General features: G+C 44.8%; 2 protein-coding genes across 2 annotated transcripts in view; one reads left to right on the plus strand and one right to left on the minus strand.

Moving 5' to 3' along the window:
• SH3BGRL (SH3 domain binding glutamate rich protein like) overlaps nucleotides 1-24,714 on the minus strand; it is a 223,412-nt gene that overhangs the window by 182,411 nt on the left and 16,287 nt on the right. The window lies entirely within an intron of this gene.
• On the plus strand, nucleotides 1,844-12,212 carry CHMP1B (charged multivesicular body protein 1B). The gene is made up of 8 exons (XM_048075617.2): nucleotides 1,844-2,003; nucleotides 3,908-4,005; nucleotides 4,668-4,814; nucleotides 5,468-5,536; nucleotides 5,951-6,058; nucleotides 7,060-7,103; nucleotides 7,835-7,907; nucleotides 8,580-12,212. The coding sequence occupies exons 1-8, from the start codon at nucleotides 1,997-1,999 to the stop codon at nucleotides 8,622-8,624; spliced, it is 591 nt and encodes a 196-aa protein (XP_047931574.1). The 5' UTR covers nucleotides 1,844-1,996; the 3' UTR covers nucleotides 8,625-12,212.

The following is a 24,714-nucleotide window of genomic DNA, read 5'->3' on the forward strand; positions in this document are numbered from 1 at the left end:
TTTGTTTGTAGCTTGTTTGCAGAAGTTTAAATATGCTGTAAGGTTTGGTGAGCCAGAGATATATACGCAGCAACAGACAGAAAAAAATATTGGTATAATGTGCTTCCCTGTCTTCTTGGTATGGTAGCATACCTTGTTTCTTTTATATTTCTGTAGTCAAAACAAATCCGTTTTATGTTCATACCTTTTAATGTAAATATAAATATTCTGATCTATTCTGAAACCTGGCACAAAGCATTTTTGTATCAGAATCAAATAAACATCAAATCAGCACATTTTAGCTATTTTATTTTTATTTTTTTTTCAGGCAGAAATAAAGAATACAAATCTAGTCAACATTTTCATACTTTACGGAAAAAAATTAGTATAATCCTGAGGTTTTTTTACAAATATTTATTTGATATTTTAGAATCTTGATGTTAAATTCTCACTAGGAAAAGTCCTCTCTCCTTAATTATTATTGTTACATGCTTAAATTAACATCTAATAAGTTGGCTTATGAGCACCAACAGGACAACACAGAGTGCCCACCATTAAGCCTGCACATAAGGCCCTTCAGGCCTGAGGGTTTACGTTGCATCTCCTCAGAACAGGGATCCTGTTATGTTTTAGTTTAGGCCCTGTTTAGCGAGGCTGCTATTTAAACTGAGGCAGCAAACTTTGCTCAGGTTGGTACGTTCTTGGTGGGAGGATGAGAGGTGGTCGTGAAGAACTGCGGGTAGCCAGTTTTGACTGGCCAAAAAATGACAGATGAAATTCAGTGCAGATATATGTAAAGCAATGCACTGGGAGGAAAAAAGAAAATTATAAAATTTTTCAAATATAATGACAGTTCTGAGCTGACTTTTACTATTCAAGGATACGTGCTGGGTTGTGATAAAACTAAACAGACTGTTGGGAACCTCTACAAAGGAATGGGGAGGAGAAAATAAAATTACTATTATCAACAATTTTATATGAAAACAGTTCTTTGCAAGAAGTGAAGTTCAAAAAATGCTTGAAATGAAGCAAGACTGAAAAAAATGGCTATCTTTTTTTTTTTTTTTTAATTTCTACGGAACTGTGTCAAGGAGTGCCAAGGGAATGACTGTTTACTGCCCCTTGCGATCGCGCTGTGATGTCGTAATAAAACAAGCCAAGAGGAAGTTGAGAACCGAGGTACTTCACGGAATGCACTGCAAGTATTTCAGGGAGGACATTTAGGATGCTGGAACTTTTCATGAATCCGGGGTCCTCAGGTGCGAAATGCAGCTGGACCTCTGCTGCTGGCTGCCTGGAGAGACCTGGGGCCAACGCTGCTGGTGCTGCCCAGGCCTCGTACCACACTCAAAGCGCCTGCTGCCAGCCCTGGGCCTTGCTTTGCCTTTGTGTACTGGTTCTGACGCTCCTATGACACAAATCGCCACACAAATGTACGTGTAAGCTGTTGAAACTTATTTAATAAGCGTCCTGGTCTCAGACCCGCAGCAGCTGCCACCAAACGCGCCGTGCCGTTTTCCCCCAGCCTGCTGTCTCGTCGCGTTCAGCACGACCCGCTTCGGTCCCTACGGCTGCCCCGGGAGCAGCCCGCAGGTGCCGCGCAGCACAGCTCGGTGCTCTCGGCTCTTTTTTTAAGCGGACAGAGAGGGGCCGAGACAGCAGCTGGAGGAAATCCCAAGCGCTCCATCCGCCGGGGCCCAGCAGCCCAGGCCAGCCCCGCTGCCACCCCGGGCTTCACCCGGCCCACACCGGGACCGGGACCGGGACCGGGACAGGGGCAGGGACCGGGGCCAACGGGGCCCCACGGGGCCCTCTAAAAGGGGCCGGGCGGAGCCGGGCCGGGCCCAGGAGGCCGGCAGAGGCCCGCAGCCATGCGCGGTCCCGCCCCGGCGCGGCTGCGCGGAGGGGAGCGGAGCGGGGCCCGGAGCCACCAGCGCAGCGCCGGCCGAGGGGAAGGGGACGAGAGGAGAGGCCGCAGCCAGCCCGCCCTGCCCTGCGCCGGGCCGCCGAGTCCGGCATGGAGAGTATCCGAGGGGAGGCCGCGGCCCGGGGGCTGCGGGGGGAACGGGAGGGAAGGAAGGAAGGGGAGGAAGGGCCGGGCGGCCGGGCCCGGCATGCGGGCGGAGCGGGGTCGGGGCGGCGGCGGTGCGGGGCTGCCCCCGCTGCCGGCCGGGCGCAGAGGGGTGGGGGGCCCGGGCTTTCCTGCCGCGTGAAGCCGACTTGATACACAGACACAAAAGAGGCGTAAAAGTTGACGGAGGCGATAGTAGTTGAGGGGTGCAGCTGGCGCTCGGCCCTGCCGGTTGTTGTGGTAGGGGCTGGGAGGATGGGGCGCTGGAGCGGCTGGCCGTGAGTCGGGGCTGGCCGTGGAGGTGGCAGCTCCCCCCCGGGGCTGTGGGGGCAGTGAGGGGATGAGGGGACGCTTTTCCAAAGCAGCCGGGCACCGGGATCCCAGGAGGTCAAAGTTAAATGCCCACGCAAGTAACCAAGGAAGTTGTTCCAGAAGAAGCTGCGCCGAACGCGCCTTCCCCGTGCGATGGGTGTGAGCGGGTGAGCTCATGCTGTGCCCGGCTGTTCTGGTCTCTGACCTGGCGTGTGCCTGAGTGAACACCCCAAAGGTATTTTGCTGCTCGGGAAATCATCCAGGCAGTGACTCAGTGCAATACACGTATTGCTGCGGAAAGGGGTGCCGGCCTAGGTTTGAAAACAAAAAAATACAAATACACGCAGAGATTTTAGTTTTACTGCTGTAGTTACCTTGGTAGGTACACTATGGGTATAGGCACAGCTGTCACTTTTTTTGTAACGTACTTGTGATGATTGGGCAAGGTAACAAACATGAACAGACTTCATAACCTCTTCAAGTTGCTGGCAGAGCTCTAAGATATGTGAGTGGACTGGAGGAAAAAATGGCTCTAGAATAACTTACATATTAGAAATACTAAAGAAACATCATAATGATTAGTCTTGTACTTTCAATTAACTGTTACTCATCGTAGTATTTGCTGCATCTTTCTCTGGGTGCGTCAAAATGTGGCATGACAGAAATATAAAATATCTGTAAACCTTTATGCTGCTTTTTTATTTGAGAAAGCTCCCAAACAACATCAGTCTTTCATCAACAGTACTTTAAAAACGCGTTATTTTCTTGTAAAAAAAATTTTTGCAACACATACTTTATTGTCCTATGCTAACAGTTTAATGTGAATCATTTAAGTCCCTGTGAAAGCCTGTTCTGCTGTCTTAGAGCTTTCGTCTTAAGCAGAAGTTGAAAAATTAAGAAAGTTTCTCTTGCAGACTTAAGCGTTCTTCCCCAAACTGTCAGGTGACAACCACCAGGACCCAAGAAGTGCTCACATGACCCAAGGATGCGGGACTGCATGAGCAATTCCAACCCGAGATCATGTTGTGGCTGGGAAGGACAGCCCTGCCTCCTGCCTTGCACCTGGGTGTGGTCAGCCAAGCCAGTTTGCCCTTACCCTGTAAATTATTCTGTTGTGCTGGGGCGGATCCAGGCGGGCCAGTAAACGGCACTTCCATTTGCTGTGCTCTTCCGTTTCACTGAGAGCCAACGAGTCTGGGTGCGTGAGCGAAAGCTGGCAGAGTAAGGCTTTCGATTTCGCTTGGAGGATGTTTTGTTTTGCATATCTGTCAGAACGAGGTTTGCTGTGAAATGGAGCTAGTTGGGATCTGAGCTTGGTCCTTACGGCCTGTGATTTTAAAACCCGTATGATGTGTCCATATAATTTAAAAACAGCTTGATAGGTCTCCTTATCTTGTGAATTTCATGGGCTTAGTTAAATTACACTCTTCAGGTTTTAATATCATTAACAGTATAATGCTGGGTTGGTAGCACTTTAAACAGGAGAGCAAAAATACTACAGTGTAAGGATTGATTCTGTTCTTGGACCCTTAACTTACGCTGCAGAACATCTGTTTAATTTGAAGTTTGCTGCAAAGGAACTCAATAGAAACTCAAAAAAATGCGACAAAGAAGAAAAGGCTGAGAAAGCAAAAATTAAGAAGGTAAGCACTGACTCTGAAACATGCTCTTTAGATCTTTCGTTCACATACTATAGCTGAAAAACTTGTAGTGGTTTGTTCCTGTTTTCTTGGTGTGCATGCTGATAATACTGATAAAGGCTTGTGATTTAAATTGTACAATTATAAATCTTCCCATGCTAATAAGTGTAAGGATTCATTTATTAAGAACTTGTGGCATTTACTTACTAAGAAAATTGTCTTAAATGTATTACCCCAGAGACTTATTCTCAAAATTAAAAATGTATAATCTTTTTCAGCTTGTATTAAAAGGGTTTACGAAGAGGTACTTGAAACTAGTTGTGAGTCCTTAAAATAGTAAAGAGAGACCCTAAATTCATTTGACTATATTTTTGTCATGAGATACAGCCATACCAACTGTATCTGCATTTGGGTCTTAAGACTGAAAAACAGTCTTAGGAAAGAGGAACTTTTTGTAGTTCTGTAAAACCTTCCATGGGAAAGTTAGAGGGTTCACATCTTGAAAAAGTTCTCAAACTATCGGGGGTATTTTCTGTTTTTAGAAACAAGAAAAAAGGTATTGTGATGAATTGATGCTTACTTCAAAAATGAAATAGGATATTTGGAAATTGTCTTCACAAAGATCAAGGAAAGCTAAAATGCCTTTTTTTCCCCTTTTTGAATAGGCAATCCAGAAGGGTAACATGGAAGTTGCACGAATACATGCAGAAAATGCAATCCGACAGAAGAATCAAGCAATTAATTTCTTGCGCATGAGTGCCAGAGTGGATGCTGTAGCAGCAAGAGTTCAGACTGCAGTGACGATGGGCAAAGTAAGTCAATTTTAACAAATATGTTGAAAGAATGAAACCTCTGATCCTCTTAGAAATGACTTAATTCTACCTATAATGAGTTGAAAAGTTTGAGTTTTTCAGACGTAGCCTTTAGTAAATCAGGTACTGGAATTCTCCTGGCAGTTGCCCTTTAGAAATAGGTTGCTATCCTCCATGTTTTTAGCTTGTAACTCCTTTTGCTTGTTGTTACTCATGCTCCAAAGGAGATTCTGTTCCCCTTGCAAATACATAAAATCCTACACGTGTAGAACTAGTGATTCCTGAAATATTTTTAGCTCAGGTAGTCTGTTAAGGTACCCTGCTGTACTGCTCTGCAGCCAGAGAGGCTGTTCTGCCATATGATCTGTGTACCAATTATATCCCTTACCATATGACAGGTTTTGGGACCCTCAAAAGTTAATGCCATGTAGATCTTAGTTTTTAGTGAGTTTCTGTTCAGAATGCATATTTCAAGCAAATGAGTGAATTTATAGAACTTCAAATGGTAGGAGCCTTTACAAAGTGGTATGTGAGATGGCAGTAACATGTGCCCTGCTATTTGATACTGTAGAAGCTGGACAGAAATAAGAGAACTTGGTAAGAAACTATTTATTTTTCTTTCTGTGTAATACATTTCTTTTGCCTCATTTCAGGTAACGAAGTCAATGGCGGGGGTAGTTAAGTCTATGGATGCCACTTTGAAGAGCATGAACTTGGAAAAGGTAAATAGAAACCCTTCATGGAGACGCGCATCAAAAGCGGAAAGGGAAACGTGCACAAGTTTTTAAAAGGGGGAATTTCAAATTAAAGAGAAAATGTTTTGCAGTGGGTGTGGTAGATCTGGGTACAGGTTGCCCATGACAGTGTGGTTGTCAAGCCCTGGTAAGAGGAGGTAATTGGAACATGACTGGATAGGGCTCTTACCAGCCTGCTTGAACTTCAGGGGTAGGTCAGCTTCAGAGTCCCCCCTGTGTGAGGGGTGGGCAGAGCTGGGGGGGGTGAAGTGGCACAAATTGATCTCCAAAACCTGCTTGCAGCCTTATAGTGTGCTTCTAGTTTTACCAGTTGAGATGTATTTCTTTTCTGTTAATCTGCAGATCAGTGATTTAGTTCATGTTTTGTTGTGGTTTTTTTAGATATCTGCACTAATGGATAAATTTGAGCATCAGTTTGAAACACTAGATGTTCAGACACAGCAGATGGAAGACACAATGAGCAACACTACTACGCTAACAACGCCACAAGTAAGAAGAATAATTTTTTTTAAAAAAGTGATCTTAAAAATTCCAATTGTCTAAACTGTCTGCTTCTGTTCATTCTGCCTGTTTTGAGGCAACAGGAACTGGAGCATTTTCACTTTGTGTTTATGATGAAGAGACGAGTTCAAGTTACAGTCCCAAGTGTGGATGATCACACGTATTTTACTCAATTTCACTTTTATCAGGCTTTATTTTATATTATGTATTGAAATCTTTAACCCTGCTATTGAACAAACAGCATTTCAATGTGTTCTTAGTAAACCTCTTACCCAGAAGATGCTTTAGCATTATTTAAGAAAAGCAAAATATACTGCAAGAAAATCAAGTTCTAATTCACTGATAGTAACAAAATGACATTAGTAACCACCAAATTAGTAGTAGCATGTGTAGTGAAAATGTTGATAATTACCTTTATATATGTTTACTAAAATTCTTAAACAATTCTTAAGATAGTTAAGAATACCGGGATAGTTAATAATGGGATAGTTAGCACCCGTCCTCTTGTGCTGTTCTGCAAGATGCTAAATGTGCTATTTTATCAGAAATTGTCAGAACTTTTTTGGAGATAATGCTTTGTAAATAAAAAAGTAAATAAGCCTAAACCCAAATGTATTAAAGATAGGCTTTATTCCATGTTGTGCAAAGCAGTGTTTTAGCAATTCATAATCAGCAGTTGATAGCACTTACTGTGTTCAGGTGTATGTTTAATTTTTTACAGGTAAGTTTAATTATTTGGAAATGGTTATTTTTTGTTACGCTTTTTTTTTCAGAAGCTAAAGTTCAATGGGCTTTTAACAGGCTTAGCTCTGCTGCTCCTTTTGAGTTCATACAGGGCCCTCTGGTGGTTAAAAGCACAAATAGGTTCTGTAAAGGTCTTTTCCCTTTAAATCAGTTTTGTTAAAAATTTGTTCTCTCAAGATTGAACAGACGAGCTTGTTATAAACTACAGTGATGCAACTGAATCGATTTTGTTTTCCTTTCTCTAGAACCAAGTGGATATGCTTCTACAGGAAATGGCAGATGAAGCAGGGTAGGTAAAATGTTTGAATGACTATTTCTTGCGTAGGTCTGTTGGTTCCACCAGCCCTCCCAGGTAAACATGAAGATCAGATACCGATGCTTTAAATGTGTCTGTCTCAGAAGCAGACAAGGATCACTATTTTCCTTTCACCTCTGGGCATCGCCAATTTATTGTTTTGTTGCCAGTATTTCATTCTTTTTTCACTCAAAGCTACTGTGAATGCTGATAACGCATTGACATTGGGCAAAAGCCTAAAATCAAATTGTCACTTGTCATGTCACGATTGCTTTAGCATTAGCAATCCTTGCATTGTTTCTCCACACTTTTTCCCTTTTTTTCCCCTGTTATCACCTTAAAACTTCCTGTAGTTCTGTTCTCACTAGTTACAGAAATATTTCAGAGAATTTTGCTTTCCTTCTTGGTGACACTTAAGCTGGAAGTGCTGCTCTGTTGTCTTAAGGACTCATTTTTAGTAAAAGCCTTCTAGGCTTTCTACCTTTACATCACTTGCACGTATATTGTCTGATGCACCTTTGTTAGACTGAAATCTTGCTCAGTCCTGATTGCTGGTTCTTATATATGACTTGGGTTCTTTGTGATGAAGCTAGTTTCCTGGTCAAGCTGTCTTAATGAGCAGAATTGCAGTGTTGTGGGATACTAGTGACCTCACACTATCCCACTATTGCTCAACTTGGTGACTATTGTACTTACTCCTTTGTTTTTTTTCCCTTTAACTATAGTCTTGATCTGAACATGGAACTACCTCAAGGACAGACAGGTTCTGTTGGTACAAGTGTTGCCTCAGCAGAACAGGTAAGTTAATTTCAATAGAAATCAATGTTTTCTAGAGAAGTGTGGGATGAGAATTAATGCTTCATTTAGTCAAAACAAGCTTGCTGAATTGTATTTAGATGTTAGCTGTCTAAAAGCAATAGTGTGTAGTTAAAGAAGTCATATAAGCAAAACAATTTTAACAATGTTCGTCTGTTTAGTGTATCCAGTAAGTTCAGGTGGTTTTGGATGGTTATTTCAGACTTCCAAAAAGCTGACTCTGTTAACATATGCAAGGCAGGGAGCCTCCTGTTGGCTGATTTATGTAAGAGAAGCTGCAAATATTCCCAATTATTTTTAGGTTCAGTTTCACCTTGCATGTGACCCTCCAGAAAAGTTAGGCCTATGACTTAGTCAGTCAAGGCTGCATCCAAGAATGCAGTTCTGTAAAAGCTGACTTAAACTTGCAAAGATCTTACATAAAAATTTATCTGTGTGCGCTATGTTCTGAAACTCCTTTCTCTGCTAGAGATCAGAGCGCTATACTGATCTCTGGTCTAATCTGGTATAGCTGTTCTTAAGCAAATCTTGTTCAGATGGTATGAAATTATCTCATGTAAAGTTATAACAAGAGATTACTTGACCATTGCAGAACTTCCCAAAAGTTAATTTTCATATTGCTGATAGTTGGTTTCTATGTTTCACACTTTTCAGGATGAGCTGTCACAGAGACTGGCCCGCCTTCGTGATCAAGTTTAAGTTAAACAAAGCTGCAGTCTGTGTACATGCTTTCAAAATGCCCTTTCTGTGACTAACCCTTCACTACAAACGTGGCTTAGGTGTTTAATATTTGTAATATAGGGTACTTCACTCCAAGCTTGCTCTTCTTTCTAAATACATTGAGTAATCCAAAAGTATCAGCTCTCTGATGTCTTTTTCTGTACATTTTGAAGTTGATATATTTTTTGCAAGCTTTTTTCACAAAATCAAGTTGATATTCTAAGTCAGCTAGTAATGTTGGCACATTCTAGCTAAAAGAAAAGCAGAGTGTCATTGATATATATTTTAAATTATGAAGTGATTTTTTTTAAATTATGAGAACTGTTTATGGTTGGAAAACTGATGTATTCAGTTCTGATGATTGTACTAGCCAACTTTCTTACACAGCCAAACTCCTGGAACACGGAGGTGGACAGTGTGGACTTCATGAAAATACGCTTGTTAAAAAATGAGTGGACTTCAGTCTGTGGTGGTTTTAGTATTTTAAAGATAAGGTAACTGTTCTGAAATTAATGGTTCAGTTCAAAAGTGAGTTTCCAAAAGCTGTTTTAATATAATTGGGAACTTGTACGGTTTCATCACTTTAGTACAGGAGGAATAAAATGTATTTTTCAACTCTTTGTCAGTTCTGTTGAATGCTTTAGCATACTTGTTTAAGGTTGAGTGCCGTAGCTTCTCCTTTTTGCTTTCTTCTCAGTGTCCTGAGGTGCAGCCAGTAATGCCACTCTCACCTCTATTTTGACCAACGTAGTATCTTGCTCCTGCTGATAGGGAGCTCATGCTATCCATTCTTTTTAGGTTCAAGCTGAGAAACCTTATATGTAGCTGAAGCCTGCTTTTCTTCATTCCTTGTCATGCTGGCTTTTCATCTGGTCACTTTTTAATATGCAAGAAAAAAATCTGGTGATTGTAACGTGGCAGAAGGCTGAAGTATGGAATAAGAAATACAAAAGTGCTTTTCGTCAGGCTCACATCTTCAGAGTCCTTCATGAGTCACGGTCCCAACTCTGTCTGCTGTAACCAGGGCACTCACCCAGATCAGCCTTTTTCTCCTCTGCCCATCGCAGCTGGTCTGGTGCTGGGGGGAGAGGTGAGAAGTGGAAGGGTAAGGTGGGCCAGCTCTGCCTCAAAGGGGCAGGCTGCTGGATGGGCGCATCAGTTACGTTGGATTAGGAGCAGCTACTTCATTTTGTAAGGTGCAGTATTGCTGTCTGCAGGTGGAGTAATGTGACTTGGAATATTGCAGTCACGTCTGGAGAGGCTAGTTTGTTTTAGTTATCCCTTCACATTTCTGCACAGGAAGAGAATCTGCTTTCAGTAGCTTCAAACTCTTGCTGCAGTTGTGAAGTAAAGAAATGGTTGTAGACATTTGTAGCAGAAACTACTTGTGATGTGTTGTGATAAGCAGTGATGTTAAAAATCTGTTCCTGACTCTTTGGGCTCAGTTTGTTTTATATTTGTAGGGGTGAGAAAGGTGTATAGCACTAGACTTAGAGTTAGTTCTTAATTCACTGTTTTCAGGACCACATGGGTTTTTCAGTGTTGGGGAAATATGAGTTAAAAAAGCAACTCAGCTTTTTTAGTCAAGCAGGATTTTTTCAGTGAAAACATGCAAAAATGAGGAAACATTTCAGAGCTGTTTCAAACTGTTTTTGATGCATTACTCCAGTTACTTTGCAGGTCTAGCAGGATGCTACATACTAAGGTATTCAAGGGTACTGTAAAAATAAGATACGGAAAGTTAAATAACACAATTCCACAACATTTCAGATTGTTTTCTCTCTTGGACCAGCAGCCTAAATTAAAATGATTTGTTTAAAATGTTTACACTTCTTTTCAATGCAGCATTATTTTAAACACCCTTGAGTGTTCCTCCTGTAATTAGGGGAAACTGGAAGGTGTTTTAGAAACCACGTACTCACAACTGTAGTCTAGGTACAATCCTGTAAAACAATTAGTAAACATCTTAAGAAAGAGGCCATGTAGTACACTCTTCTTGCTAGCTACTCCTGAACAGTGTGACAAAAACATAATGGTGTATCTATGCAACCAAGTTACCCACGGTTGTGGAAACTGCTTGTGTGTGCCTTTGCCTTAGTGAACTTTTTTGACGTTTGCTTACTGTACATCTTATGACAGGTCTGGAAAGTTACTATTGTGTAATAATTCCCCATCTGAATTTACTTTGCAGTTGCTTGTTGTTAGAACTGTACCATAAACTACTGAGGTTTTCATTATCTGGTAATTAGACAACTCCAGATATCTTCTCTGGTTTATTTTGTTTTTTTATGTTAAACAATATGCTGCTTCGGGACTATTCTTGGTCTTTATTTGAGGGGGTAGACCGCTATTCTCAGGCCTCATGTATTTGATTTTCTGAGTATGTTGCCTTGCCTTGAACCTTGGAGGAATTTCAAAACAGAAGGAGATGAGCCTGATTAAGTTGCTGCAAGACAAATACTAAATAAGCTTCATTATCTTACTGGCTATATGCAGCCTGTTTCATAGTTTTGATCTCCCAGAGGTCCCAAGCTTGTTAGCTCTGGTAGCAGAGTAGTTTTCTGGATCTTGTTAGGGATTAACAAATAACCTAGTGGCTTGATTGACATACTCAGTGTAACCTCTGCAGGACTAGGATGCAAAGAAGTAGGCACACTTAGCTGACTCGAGGAAAAAATGTTGGAAACAAAATTTTTGCCCTGCTGCTTTCACTCAGTGTTGCTGTGCATTTGAATGTTGCCAGGATTTTGTACCACTCACTTCTGCATGGAGATCTGCCCTCTCCTGGGGAAGGAGCGCTTGTGTATGAGAGCTGGTGTTCACAGAGATTTAACACTTGCATTTTTAATGTATATATCTTTCTCCAGTCTTTTGGAAATGCTTAAAACTGGAAGTTACTCTTAAAGCAATATTTGACTTTTGTATCGTTCTTCCATTCAGGTTCTCCTTGAAACATCTGCTCTTTTCTGAACAACTCTGGCTCCTCACTATTTTTCTAGTGTTTCTTGGAAGTTGACTGTGTATGTTTGTAGAAGCCCATCTCATGTTAAATAAATTGTACAACTCTTATGTAACCTCATTACCAAGTAATAGCTCAATATTTGTATTTATGAGCAGACACATCTAAAGTGAAACATTGCTTGAAATGCTTCAGGATGTTTTTTCTTGACAGTTTTTTCTATTTTGCTGAAAAACAGCGGTATCTTTGAATTATATTTCCATCTGCTAGTGTAATGGTAGCCTTCATTCTTTTGAATTTGAAAACTGAAAGCCATGAAAAGCTTCAGATGAGAAGAGAAAAAAGTAATTTATCTTTCTCAATTGTGTTGGGATAAAATCATCACCTTGCCTTTGTGGAGATCCTCAGAGCCAAAAAAAAAAACAGTGAAATTTTGTCACATATGGTCACCAACTATGTACAGAAATAAATTCTGAAGTTGGTGACGTGTATAGAGAAGAGTAATTTTTGTAGCTCTGATAGTGTTCATCTGGAAAACTGCATAACTTGTATGGGACAATTTGTAAATGTAACTGCGAATGGTAAATAAAAATTGCACAGCCAAATGATTTCAGGTGTCTTCCTAGGTTGTGTGGCTACCTAGTGGCACGTCTCAGTACATGGATAGACAAGTGGATGCCGTCAAGGTTTTCCTGGGAGAAAATAACCAGAAAATTAGAAATAAGGAGAAAGTGAAGTGGGTGCTATCGAGAAAGGCTTGGGACAATGGTTTGGGAAGTAGTTATAATCAAGTATAAGAACATAAAATATAATCTAAGTAATTTAAATTTTATAATACTTATAAATATTTAGTCTGGTCTGGAAGCCAAAGCATTTCCCTCGGGGTTAAGCGTCTGAGGGGCTTTTCTTTCCTTAACCTACACAAGAAGGGAAAAAGGGCAGGAGCTGGTGGGTGTTTGAGTTTGTCCTCCACAGAGCTAAAAATAAATAAACAATTTCGACTTCTATTTTCCCCTTCTGTTGTTGTTTAGTAACCAGCAGAGGGAGCCTCAAGCTTTGTTTTTGCAGAGGTTTTGTAGCAATGATCTTTGAGCCCTTAAAACAAAGGGGCCTTCCCAGTCACCACCAACTTGTTTAAGCCACTGTTTGTCTCTGGTGGCCCCTCTGTTTCTGGGTGGTGTCCAGCCTCGCTGGGAAGCGCCTGTGGCAGGGCTTTCATCCTTGCCTGGCCGCTGCCCTGTTTGTTGCCCAAAGTGCAAACTGGAAAGGAGTCTGGTAGAGCCATCAGCCAGTTCGTGTTAACATCCAGCCATCACTGCTGAACATGCCAGGGCTTTTCTTTGCTGTTCCTCGGGCATTAATTTGGGTCTTGGAGATCCACTGCTAGGGGTGTAATAGCGTACAATTTTGTTTAAAATTGTTTCAAGTTCCTTAATTTTTAGTTCTTTCTTTTGACTGTTGTGTGGTTCCGGTTTTGTCCTACGATAATTATATTTTATATGGAAGAAAACACTGTATGCAGATGAAAAATAGATTTTAACAGAAACTTTCATTTTCTCATTACAAGTGCTGTCTATGTCAGGTCTTTATTTGATGAAGCATGTGCTTACTTTGGTTTCAGGACTTTCTGTGTAGTGTATTGTATTTTATTTTATTTTTTTTGGTTTTAGTATTGGCACTTACTCTGTTGCAAAGGCCTGGTTTGAAGTGACTGCAGCATAGTGCTCGGCGCTTTCCTTTTTGTCAAACAATATTTTTTCAACGAAATCACAAGAAGGGTCAGTGGCCTTGCTTGTATCGGAAGCAGCTCTCTTCATTACCGTTCGGATAAGGGAAAAGACCGATGTGAACAATCTGCAACTAATTTCGAGTGCCAATTGAGCCTTTTTAACTTGGAAGAAGATGCAGTAAGTGAGCCTTACAGGCTTTCGCTTGACCTTTACTACCCTTTATTAAGAAAGTCACGCTGAATCAGCTGCGATACACAGTTCGAGATAGGAAATCGATGGGCTGTAGGATCTGAGCGCTTCCCCAGCTCTTCGGAAACCTTTGCGGTGTCTTCTAGCAGCACGGGGCTTAAAGGCAGGCTGCTTTCAAGCCGTTACTTACAGAGGGCTGACTTCAGAGTGTAACAGAGCCTAAGCCTCACGTTTTTAAACCAAAATGTTTTACTGTTCAGACAGGCTGTGCGTATTGGTGAGAATGGTCTAAAATAGTTAACTCCAAATGAAGCAATCATTTCACAAAAGTCCGAAGTAATAAATGTTGCACAGTAATAAACACATATCTGAGGAGATAATAATCAGCTTAGTTTAATTTCCCTACTATCTGATTCGTAATACTTTATTATAATCAATTTCTGTCAAAAAGAGCTGTCAGGGATAGGAAAACATTTCAAAACTTCATTTAAAGATATTCAATATTCTTTTTTGTGCTTTTTACTGTTCGCTTTTCAGAACTGTCCTTTCTTTTTTTCAAAGATGACTTCAAAAAGCTTTAACGTAGCTTTGTAGTTTTTATAGGAGAGGTTTCGCTTGGTGCTTAGAAAAGTCAGGACTTAATTTTTTGTCTCTCGCTGGGAAAGGGGCTAACGCCAGAGCCATTCAGCGCTCTTACCGGTGATTTTGCAGTTCCAGGTGCCCGCGCGGAGCCCCAGCGTGGGACCTGAAACTTGCCGGCATGGCAGGCAGCCCCGCTCCGAGTGTTGTAAATTAGTTCCAGTCTCCGCGAGACTGCTGTAACTAATCGATATGACCTGGAAGTGGATAAAGTCCATAACAGTAAGATCGACTTTTCCTCCAGTAATTTGACAAACAGAATCTTTTTTTTTTTTTTAAAGTCCTGCGTAGATGCCATCCCCCATTTGTTCACTGGTGATGGACGTTGTTTCCGCATGGAAGTGATAATGATTTTCCAGATTTCTGCTGATTTGTATAGCAGGTGCCTTAATTTATTAATGCCAGAAGAAGGGAAGGATTCAATAGCAACAACAAAAAACGGATTCCTGGCAGTGACCGTATATCAAAGCCTTTGCTGCTCCAGTTACGTTGCTGCAAGCATTTCGCTGCTTAAAAGCTTGATATCTCTGTACAAAGTGTGTGGTTGTAGCAATTTCTTCTGCAGAGATATGTCTATTTGTAAAGATAGGATTATTAACGTACATTACCTAGTGGTAATTATTACATTTAACTATGTCATTGCTTTTTTAAACAAATATTTAAATATGTATTATTATATTTTTTTAATTACACGTTATTGGACAGGCTAATACTGGAAGGTTTATTGTGATGCTTGGGAAATCTGGATGCTTTCTCAGGACACTATTTGCAGAACAGCACAAGTATTCTGCCTCCTGCTCTACAAAAAGCCACGTAGGAAGGCTGCCGGGCTGTGGCTGGAGCTCACTGATCATCTTTAGCTCGTGGAAATTGGGAAACCTCAGCGTTTGTACGGGGTTGGACTCGCAGGGCGCAAGCTGATGGAACGGGACCCGTGTAATGGAAGCTATTAGGTGCTCAGCATTTCAGTGCCTCATTCATTTAAAAATGAATAACTTTAGGACGTCACTGCAGGAAAGCACACGCAGGTTTTTGCACACAGGTTTCTGCATTTGGGGAATCTCTCGGCGTGCCCGCAGCCCCCCCGGCAGCGCCGGCCGCCCCTTCACCAGGGCTGGTGGGACGTGAACCCTGCTCTCCAGGGGTGAAAGGTTAGGGGACGTGTGTCTTGTTTACCTGCGCTTTTCAGATAGTGTTTTCCTCTAATCTGTTAAGCAGACGCACCATTTTGTCCCATGGCGTACAACGGGATCACTAACGATGCGCTTAATTACTACCAAACCCCAAATGAGTGACCGATGCCAACAGACAAGTGTCAAAACAGTTTGTCAGCCCGGAGGAATTCGGCGAGGCTTTTCTCCCCCCTCTCCCCCGTCTTTAATAGAAACATCTTTAGACAAGCGCTCTAATGTCTGCCTGATTTACAAACAGCTTCAGCAGTGGGATTAAATCCTGTCGGGTGGCTTTCGTAGGAACCTCGACTAATGACGAAGGGAGAAAATAGGTATTTCAAAGTAGGAATGAAAAAGAGAATGAATTTGATTCTTGTGGAGGTTATTTAAAAAAACAACACCCCCCCCCCCCAAAACTACAGATGCACGGATTTAATCCAACCATTTTATCCACTGCTGACTTTCAGCACTTTTGAGGCTTTTTTCTTTGCTGGAACTATGACGTTTAGACATTTGCATGTCGTTGCATACTGAAGAAGGCATTTGGACTTAATTTTTGGCACTGCTGCCAAGCTGTTGTGTACTTTAATCAGCCAAGGTATGGCTCGGTCACATGCTGCGCCTGGGCTGCTCTGCAGACACAATAGGATGGAGAAGATACAGCAACACAGCTGCTAAGCATATTTAGCGTCGAATAGTTAGTCACACTTCTGGGTTTTAATTGAATTACCTTTGACAGTGAACAGCAAACCTGGTGGGTGATCTACTAAATTAAACTGATGAATGGGCTCCCTAAAATCAATTAGCATAGAGGGCTGCGAGCATGAGCACATCCTGCTGCTCTGCAGGGACCCGCGCGGGGTTAGAATGACAGCAGCAAATGTGAGACAAAGTGAAAGCATGCATCTCCTCCCGCTGCTGACCTCTGCTACCGACATGAAAGCAAAACAGGGGGCTAACAGGAGCTGAAAGAATCTGCCAGTAAATCATTTAAGCTCTGCTTTGCAGAGCTGATACAGGATGCTTCCAAACCGTTTGATTAATGCCGGGCAGTATATTAAAAGCAAGACGTGGTGGAGCAGGGAGGGTGCTGCGAAGCACCAGCCCCGGTGCACCGAGCCGCAAGAAAGAGCAGCTGGCTGCCCCGTGTGCTTCAGGTGCTCAAGGCAGTGGGTAGCCAGGAGGAACTGGCTACCTTCCTTTATTTTGCCGGAGTGAGAGGGTCCTGGCGGTAGGCACGGAGCAGCGTTTGCTCTCTTGGCTGGCTGGAGTTGCCGCCTCGTGGCACAGCCGGGCTGGAGGCTGCTCTGACCTCTGCCTCCGCGCAACCTGACTCCGCGCACTGCTCAGCCCGAGCATGTAATGAGCTACAGATGCTGCAGATAGGATAATTAAATACACCAAAATATTCGAGGGGCTCTCGGGTTGTGACAAAGCGACAGAGGCAGCGAACTTGCTGGGGGATGCTGTCCTCCGTTCTGGGGGGGAGGCGATGGAGCAAGCAGCTCCTTGGCCCTGGTGGCCAGGCGAGCTCTGCCGTGGCACAGAGCCCGTGCAAATGCTCGATTTATTCGGTTTGAGTGTTGTCTTAAGTGAAGAAGACTCACTTTGGACTGTAAGCTGGTGAATCCCCCTTCCCTGCAGGTTCCCGCCCCACATCCCCCTCCCCATGGGTACCACCTCATGGGGTGTCCTCAGGGCCGTGGAGGGCGCAGCAGGGCTTTGCTCCTCACCGTTGTGAGAGGCGAGCACGGCAATGCCTCGTCCAAATTTTTTTTTTCTAGGCAAAATGTTATAAAATAGTGCTTCCTAAGGAAAATTTCTCAGGGAAGCCCCTCTCGGGAGCTCTGAGGGGAGCACGACGTGGCGAACACCAGGCAGTGCTGCCCTTTCCCTCCAGGCTGGCATCGCCTCGCAGCACCGGCACGCTGCTCCAGGACAGGGCGAAGCCGCGAGGTGTCACTTCGTGCTTCCCATGGACGTGCCACCAGGAGGACGCAGTTGTGGCTGGAAGCCATCCCCGACAGCCCCGGGTCTGGGTTTCAAGCTGGCTGCGGTGGTGTGGGAAGAGCTGGAGGAACCTCACTCAGGAGGCGAGAGGAGCCGGGACGAGCAGCCTTCCCCTTCAAACGCAGCAGCCCGGGGCCCGTCCGAGTATTTGGCTTAAAAGGGATAAATGGGAGCACGGAGCCGAGCAGCGGGATCAGCCCCTCAATAGGATTTCATGCGTTTTTCAAGTGATATCTGTCTTGATTCGAAAAACAAAAAACAACGAAAAGACAACAACCGAAAACCTTCGCAGTGCACAAAGTGAGAAATGTGGCTTTAATTTGGGCAACTAATCGCTTCCAGCTGAACCAGCCATTAAAAACAGTTGAAGAATTACAATGTAAATAGATTAATGCAGACAAAGCAACATGTGCACTATTCCATGTCTTCTTGTTACCTACAAAATACTTCAGCAGTGACACACTGTTAGTCTAAGCCACTTGTTAGGTTCTGTGCTAATCAGCTAAAATTAAATAAACATGACTGATAAAAACGAATGTTGTGTTTGAAAATTGATGCACCAACAGAATTTACTCCAGGAGATAATTACAGATGATTAAGTAACAAAGAAATAATTCCCCCAGCAAAGGGGAGAACCCCGCGGTGCAGCCAAGGGCCACGTCCGCGTGCGCCTTTCCTTTTTTCCGAGGGATGACCCCGCGCAGGAAGCCCTGCGGGCAGGCAGTGGGATGTGGGACATCAATTTCCAAAGCAAAGCCACAGCCAAACCCTTTGGATGCTCTTCGCTGGATTCTTGACCATCACTTGTTTTGCTTATTGCTGCCTCATTGACGTGCTGGAGCTTTGTAGACCTTGGTGTTCACCTGCATACGGCTTGCTTGCAACCTGTTCATTAAATTTCATCCCTTTAAATTCTTGGTGTTGCATGGAAGTGAGCGCAGGTGAATCACACAGGTGAGAAATATGGTATGTTTCTAAATAACAGCATTAATTTCAAAAACAAAGCCAATTTCCTTTGTCTTCAGAAGGAGAGCAGATTAAGGTTGGTCTTCCAAAAGGGAAAATATTCTTCGGGCATTTTTTTTAAGCATTCATTCTTAAAGCAATTTATTTTTAACACAATAATATTGACTGGATATTTAAGAAAGGGCATATTTTCCAAGTTAAGGAATAAATGTTTTTTTTCTTTTCTTTTCTTCTTTTTCCTCCCCACAAGGCGCCTTGGCAGTAGCTCGGTGGTGACAGAGACATCCAAACGGTTGTCAGGCTGACGGAAATAAATAAATGAAAGTCGTCATTTGCAAAGCACGGGCCCTTAATTAATTGAACGAAAAGGCCCTCGTTAGTCACAAGTGAACTTTATCATCGCCTCCCAGACGAGCAGCTCGTCCCGGGAGCGGTAACAAGACACCCACCCAGGCTCGGGTTTGTAGGGGCGGCGCGATGTGACCGAATTGATGGCAGCTGCACGCTTTGCTCTCCCCCTGTCCCTCACGAGGGGGCCGGGGGTCAGCTCCTCTCCCAGCGGCGAGGGTGGGATGCTTACGTTCGCCTCTGCATGCAACGTCTCTGATCTGCGCACGTTTGGGTTGGGCCCAGCCCAGCGGGGACACCGAGGAGCTCTGGTCACTCGGAGCAACCTCGATGTCTTCTCAAAGGCTTGGCTCCTACCACGTGCTAACAATTCTGCTCAGGCTGCACATAAAAATTAACGTTATTTGCTGCTGTAGTGCCCTAACACGTGTGAAGAAGATAAAAACCCTATTATCATTTTTTTTTTGGGTGTATTTTAGCTATTGACCCCACTGAGGAGCCCCTCGAGATGCCCCCAGGCACATGTCCAGGAGAGGTGCTGGGGACCCGAGCCCCTGGCAGGCGAGGGAGAAGTGAGCTGGGCACGTGCTGAGCACGTCAGTATTTGCAGGCATGGTGCAGCCGAACACGTGCTGGGTCCGGGGGCAGGGAGCGGTTCCAGCTGCCGTGAGAGCCGCAGACACCAAGTCGGGATTTTCACACATTTCACTGTGTTAAGTGTGATGTTTTGTCACAGCTCCCTGCTGCATTAAATCGACTCCTTCGCAGAGCTTAACGCAGGCATTTCTGTGTCACTTCTCTGCTGTATTTTCTCTAGCACCTTCATATCCTTTAGTGCAGCTCCAAAACTCACGTCCACGTTGAGCTCAGCCCCCGTGAAATGAAAATCGCTTGGGGTGCAGAGGGGGAAGTGGAATATTGTTCTTCACCCTGAATGGAAATGCTAGAAGCTGACTTCTGAGCTATACTTCGGGTTACGGAGATATAAATGAGATTGAAACTGGCCTGCTATTTGGGGAGCAGCCCGGAAAGCTGCAGGACCCGTCCGTGCCGGTGCCGAGGAACTCCCCGGCCATCCCGGATCCCTCCCTGCCCCTGTAGGGCTGCGGGCAGGGAGCGGGGCCGGGCGGTGGGAGCAGCACGAGGGGCTCTCCCCTGATTGACGTGCGGGGTCAGGATGTGGAAAGCATTTGTCGGACCCTGTCAGATCCCAGGGAGCTGCTGACAGCTCGCGCCGCCGCTCGCTTCCTTCCCTCGCCGGCGAGATTTACGCCGCGATCGGCGGGCGCTAATTAAGCTCTGCTTTGCAGGGACAACCAAGCCCCCCCACACACCCACAACGCGCACATTTAACTCTGGCCTTTTATTCTGCAGGGGCTGGACAGTCGGACTTCTCTGGGGGAGCACTGCTCTGCAGTGCTTTGAAATATTAAAGCAAATCCAACGTGACGTGCTGCGAGCGTGCGCTCCTCGAGCCAGCGTCGTGTAGCAGCGCACAGCGCTCTTCTGCGGACCATTAGCAATTAGCAATCAGCCCGGGACGCCGCAGATCGCCCACGACAGGCGATATTAGGGGACATCCGATGCGAGGTGGGTCTCGTGCAGCTCCCGGGCTGGCCGAGGCAGAGCCGCGGGGAGAGGTTTTCGTGGTTTCTTGTCCAAGTGCAATTCAGAGCGTGCCAAAAACCCGTCAGCCGTGCCTGCGGACAGCGGGATGCCTGTGTGCTGCGGTGGGAAGGACGGGAGAGCTGCCCAAAACAGTGGGTTCACGGCTAATTTGGGCTGCTCCCTTTTCACTTGATCGCGGCTGAGCTTAAAAACCATTTGGGGAGGTGGTGGTGGTGCCTGGTAGGTTGGGGAGGGGGGGTGCTGCTGCTGCTGCTGCTGCTCCGGCTCATCTGGAGGCACCCGAGCTGCAAACTCGTCCCATGGCACGGGGATATTTTGTCCTGGCGTGTGCTTTGGGCCCGTGCAACAGCACCCATGGGTGCACTGACAGCGGTGTTAGCCAAATGCTGCAGTCCCAAAAGCTATGGTGCAATGCAGAGTGTGGCAGGAGGCGTTTCCCATGGCAGGATCAGGCCTTTCCCTTTGCCAAGAGCTTGGGGCCGGGCACGGTGGGCAGCCAAAAGCAGGCTCAGGTCCGCCCTGGCTGCCTCTTGCCCTCACCTCTATGCTGGGACTGCTGCTTGTCTTGCAGAATGCCTCCAAATCTGCAGATGCCTCAAACTCTGCAGCTCTAAATCAGAGAAGCGTTCACCTCTGTGTTTCTGTGCCAGGGAAGGTAAAGATCCTCTACGAAAAATCAATACTGAAAGCTAGAACTGATATACTCCAAGCCTGTATTTCAAAGTTACTCCTGCTTTAACAAAGAATTTGATTTTATCTTTCGTTTGCTAGCGCTGTGGATAGCTGTATTTTAACAAAATCGGTGCAAAAGAGCCTCTTAATAACAAAACTGCTGCTGTTATCTCAGTGGACAGCGGCGTTAATGCGCAGCGTGCCGGGGGAGAGGGAGTCGGGCACAGAGCTGCCGACAGAAGTGCTGGGGGCAGGCAGGACTTACAGACATCATTCCTCACGCTTCCAATGTCCCGGCACCACTAGACTGCGCCGCAGGGATGCGGGAAATTCATTCCCAGATTGTGGCTCCCAGCTCCTTCCTTTCCCCGTGGCTTCAGCCCGCAGCAGCTCCGCATCCCAAAGGGGACAGGGCTGGCGTCTGCCTGCTGCGGGGGGGGGCACAGTGCCAGGCAGACGGGGGGCAGGTGCACACCCTGGGAGAATTACCAGCCTTAAATAATTTGTTATGTATCGATTGGTGCAAACAAGGAAAAAGTGTGTTGGGCTGAGATGATTGAACTCGATGGGGTCCTTTTTTTTTTTTTTTTGAAAGCGGTGAAAAATACCAAAGGCATGACCAACGAATTAATATGCAGCTTATAAACACGCTGCGGGGAAAAGCCAAGGGGAAGCAAACAAAAACCGAAATAGATTTATCTAAAAATGTTCCACGAGGCCAAGGAATCTGCTGATGTAAACACAGTAATTGAAACTGGCCACATGAAACAAAGCCTCGCTTTCAGTGGCACCTGGGAATGGTGAGATGGAAGTAATTCCTCTTTAATGAAGATATTGTTATGTGTTTGAGGCTTTCGACAGAGCAGCAATCTCCGCTGCCTGGGAAAAGCGTGGATTAAGTTACAGCGCGGTCCTGCTGGAGGAGGAACTCGCTGCTTTAAGCAAAACCTTAGCCTGCATTATCTGTTTAATGTGTTGCACGCCATTTGTGGCATAAACATTTCCAGTTCATTTTAATTTCATATCATAGGAGAATAATAAAGACAGCGGAGTTATTGGTCACAGCTGCGTGAATGTGGCAAATGTAACTTGAAGAATTGTTCTGTCAAAGAGACAGAGCCAGATATTATTGTTTTTTTCCCTTACAGTCTTGCCAGCAGTTAAATGTGGGATTTTATTAAAAATATTTATGTAATTAAAATCTATATTCTTGAAAGTCTTTATAGCAACTGGAGTTAAACCAAAATAACACATTTACATTCAGATGTTGTCGGCTTGTAACAATATGACTCTGGTTTCGGTTTAGAAAGCAAAAAAAAGAACTTTTTAGCTGGAGTCTGAAGGTTAATATATAGGTAGCTTTGAAACGTGCAGAAATGCGAGCAGCTTGGAAGGATGACTTTTCTAGGAAATGCTGAGTTTGGTTACAGAAACCTGTGTCACTTGTGGTCCGGGGCACGGTGTGTTCTGAGACTGAGAAATGAGTTTTATTCAGTGCCCATGGAGCTTAAAATCAAACGACCAAGATCTCATCCGCTGTCTGTCAGCACGATGCGTCGCCCCTTGAGCAGCCTGGCCCTTTCCTTCCCTTCCCTACCTCCAATTTCTTCTTTTACCTCCTCTAATTTTGGGGAAGGCGGCAGCCGGACCCTCCCCGCCATCACCACTCCAGCAATGAAGCCGAAACAGGGAATTTTGTGCCGTTTCCAAAACTGAAGGAAATTCCCCTGGCAAAAAAGCAGACTCAACAGCAACCCAGAGCCACGTTCTTCTTTTTCTTTTCTTTTCTTCTTCTTCTTCTTTTTTTTTTTTTTTTTTATTGAAGCTTTGTCCAGTAATAAACAACTGTTTCAATCTGCTGCTCTGATCAAAAGAAATGTTTTAATCAGTCCCAGGCAAAATATCATGCTATTATGCTATCACTGGAGCAAATCATCAAAAATACAAAACAAAAATATCAGTTTAATACGCTCCAGATCAGGAATGTCTTGAAGAAACTCGCCTTCCTCGCAGGTGTGTCCTATTTTAAGAAAAAAGACAGCAGAATTAGAGCGTGCGGGCCGGCTTTGGGGCGAGCGTGGCTGTCAAAGCAGAAACTGCGAGATCAAAACTGACCAAGCACAATTACTGGAAATAAAGCGCTCAGAGTGCTTCCCCCTGTCCCGTGTATGTTTTGATTATTTTTTTAAGCTGACAAATTGTCTTAAAATCACCCATCCATGTTTTCACCTGCTGCACAGCAAATCCTCCTCGTGGCGAGGCCTCTAATTTTCTTTCCTGCCATTAGACAACGAATTGCTATTCCTGGGCTTGTTCAGCCTGTCAAGGGGAAAACGTTTCCGTGCTCTTTGGCGTTTAATCCTCCTGCCGATGCGCTACCAGGGGGTTCCCGATGCCAGCGGGAGGGAGGGGAAGGCTGCGGGCGAGCACCGGCTCCATGCTGCCGGTATTGGGGTCGGTTTCGCCCCAAAAGGGGCAAACCCATCCCCGCTTGTGGGAGCCACCCCTGCCACCGAGCTCGAGCAGAGCTGCAGCTCGTTTTCCTTTACGGGCTGTTCTGCGTCCAGGAGACCTACCCGGTGAAATTCCTCCTTTTTATGGCCCATGACTCCAGCTGCACGGGCGATACTCGAAAACAATTTAGAAGTACGTTGTATTTCTATCACGGGGGGAGCGCTGGCTTGGAGCAGCCTTTCGCATGTGTCTCCACGGCCAGGGAGCTGGCAAGGCCCGTCTTTGGGATCGGCAGCTAACGGGAAGGCTTTCGGGTGCTTGCATCGTGCTGAAGGGCTCCTGACTCCTCTTGGCTCTTCCCCACACGGGGAGGCGCAGCCCTCCAGCGCCACACAACAGGGCTCGACCCAAAACCACTTTAGAAAGTTGGAATATCAGCCAGGGGAGGAGAAACCGCCGAGGCGACGGAGCTGTAGCCAAACCAACCCTTCCCCAGCCTCTTTCTGAAATACCTCGTGGCGACGCCTTCTCCTCCGCAGTTCTGCCGCAGAAAACGCCCAAGCCAAGCCAACACGAGGAGCGTCGGCACTTCAGAGCGTGAAGGCCCTGGAGATGTTGGGTTTCGGGTTGAGATGAAGTCTCGGGGCTCCTCTTCGCTTTGCTTTGTTCTAATCTGGAAAATCTTCAGCAAATAGAGCTCAGTTTCTCCTAGCAGCCCGTCATTCACCTAAATACTGGTAGTGCTGAGCACTGAAGCAGGAGGGGGCTGATGTTATCCGTCCGAATAGCCCCGATAGAGACATTAGCCTGTTTTTATGAAAGCCAAAGGCCAAATTCATATTTATCTGAGCTGCAGCAAAACCTGGCTTATATCCTGGACATTACAACATACTGTTTCAATCTATGTTTTTATTAGCGATATTGATAACACTGGAAGAAATACGATACAGGAAATGGCTTATCAACTTCAATTAATTTTACGGTTAAGACTTTTAATGAAGATAAAGGAAGAATTTGGTAAAGCTCTGAATCTAAAAGTGTTGTCAGTGCACAGAGGAGAGGGATGCTGAGAGCAATGCTAAGCGGTACCTGCACGTCCTGGAGCAGGCAGCTGAATATTCATGACAGTTTTTACCTGGTGGAATAAAATTGGTTGGTGGTCAATACTTATAAGACCATTAGTTATCCACTTCAAGATTGCGAAGGTTTTACTAGGGGTGTACGCAATGGTTTACTGGAAGACTGTGGAAATCAAGGTGTTTGTGTGAGCCTGAATAAAATCTGAGTGGTGTGCAGGGGCA

Source organism: Anser cygnoides, chromosome 13, assembly GCF_040182565.1.
Source record: "Anser cygnoides isolate HZ-2024a breed goose chromosome 13, Taihu_goose_T2T_genome, whole genome shotgun sequence".
Lineage (NCBI taxonomy): Eukaryota > Metazoa > Chordata > Aves > Anseriformes > Anatidae > Anser > Anser cygnoides.

What these genes read in the sequence shown, in the direction of transcription:
- CHMP1B (XM_048075617.2), top strand. An exon ending in AGAGCATGAACTTGGAAAAG is followed by an intron (nt 5,537 to 5,950) that starts GTAAATAGAAAC and finishes TGGTTTTTTTAG; the next exon opens with ATATCTGCACTAATGGATAA. An exon ending in GAAATGGCAGATGAAGCAGG is followed by an intron (nt 7,104 to 7,834) that starts GTAGGTAAAATG and finishes CTTTAACTATAG; the next exon opens with TCTTGATCTGAACATGGAAC.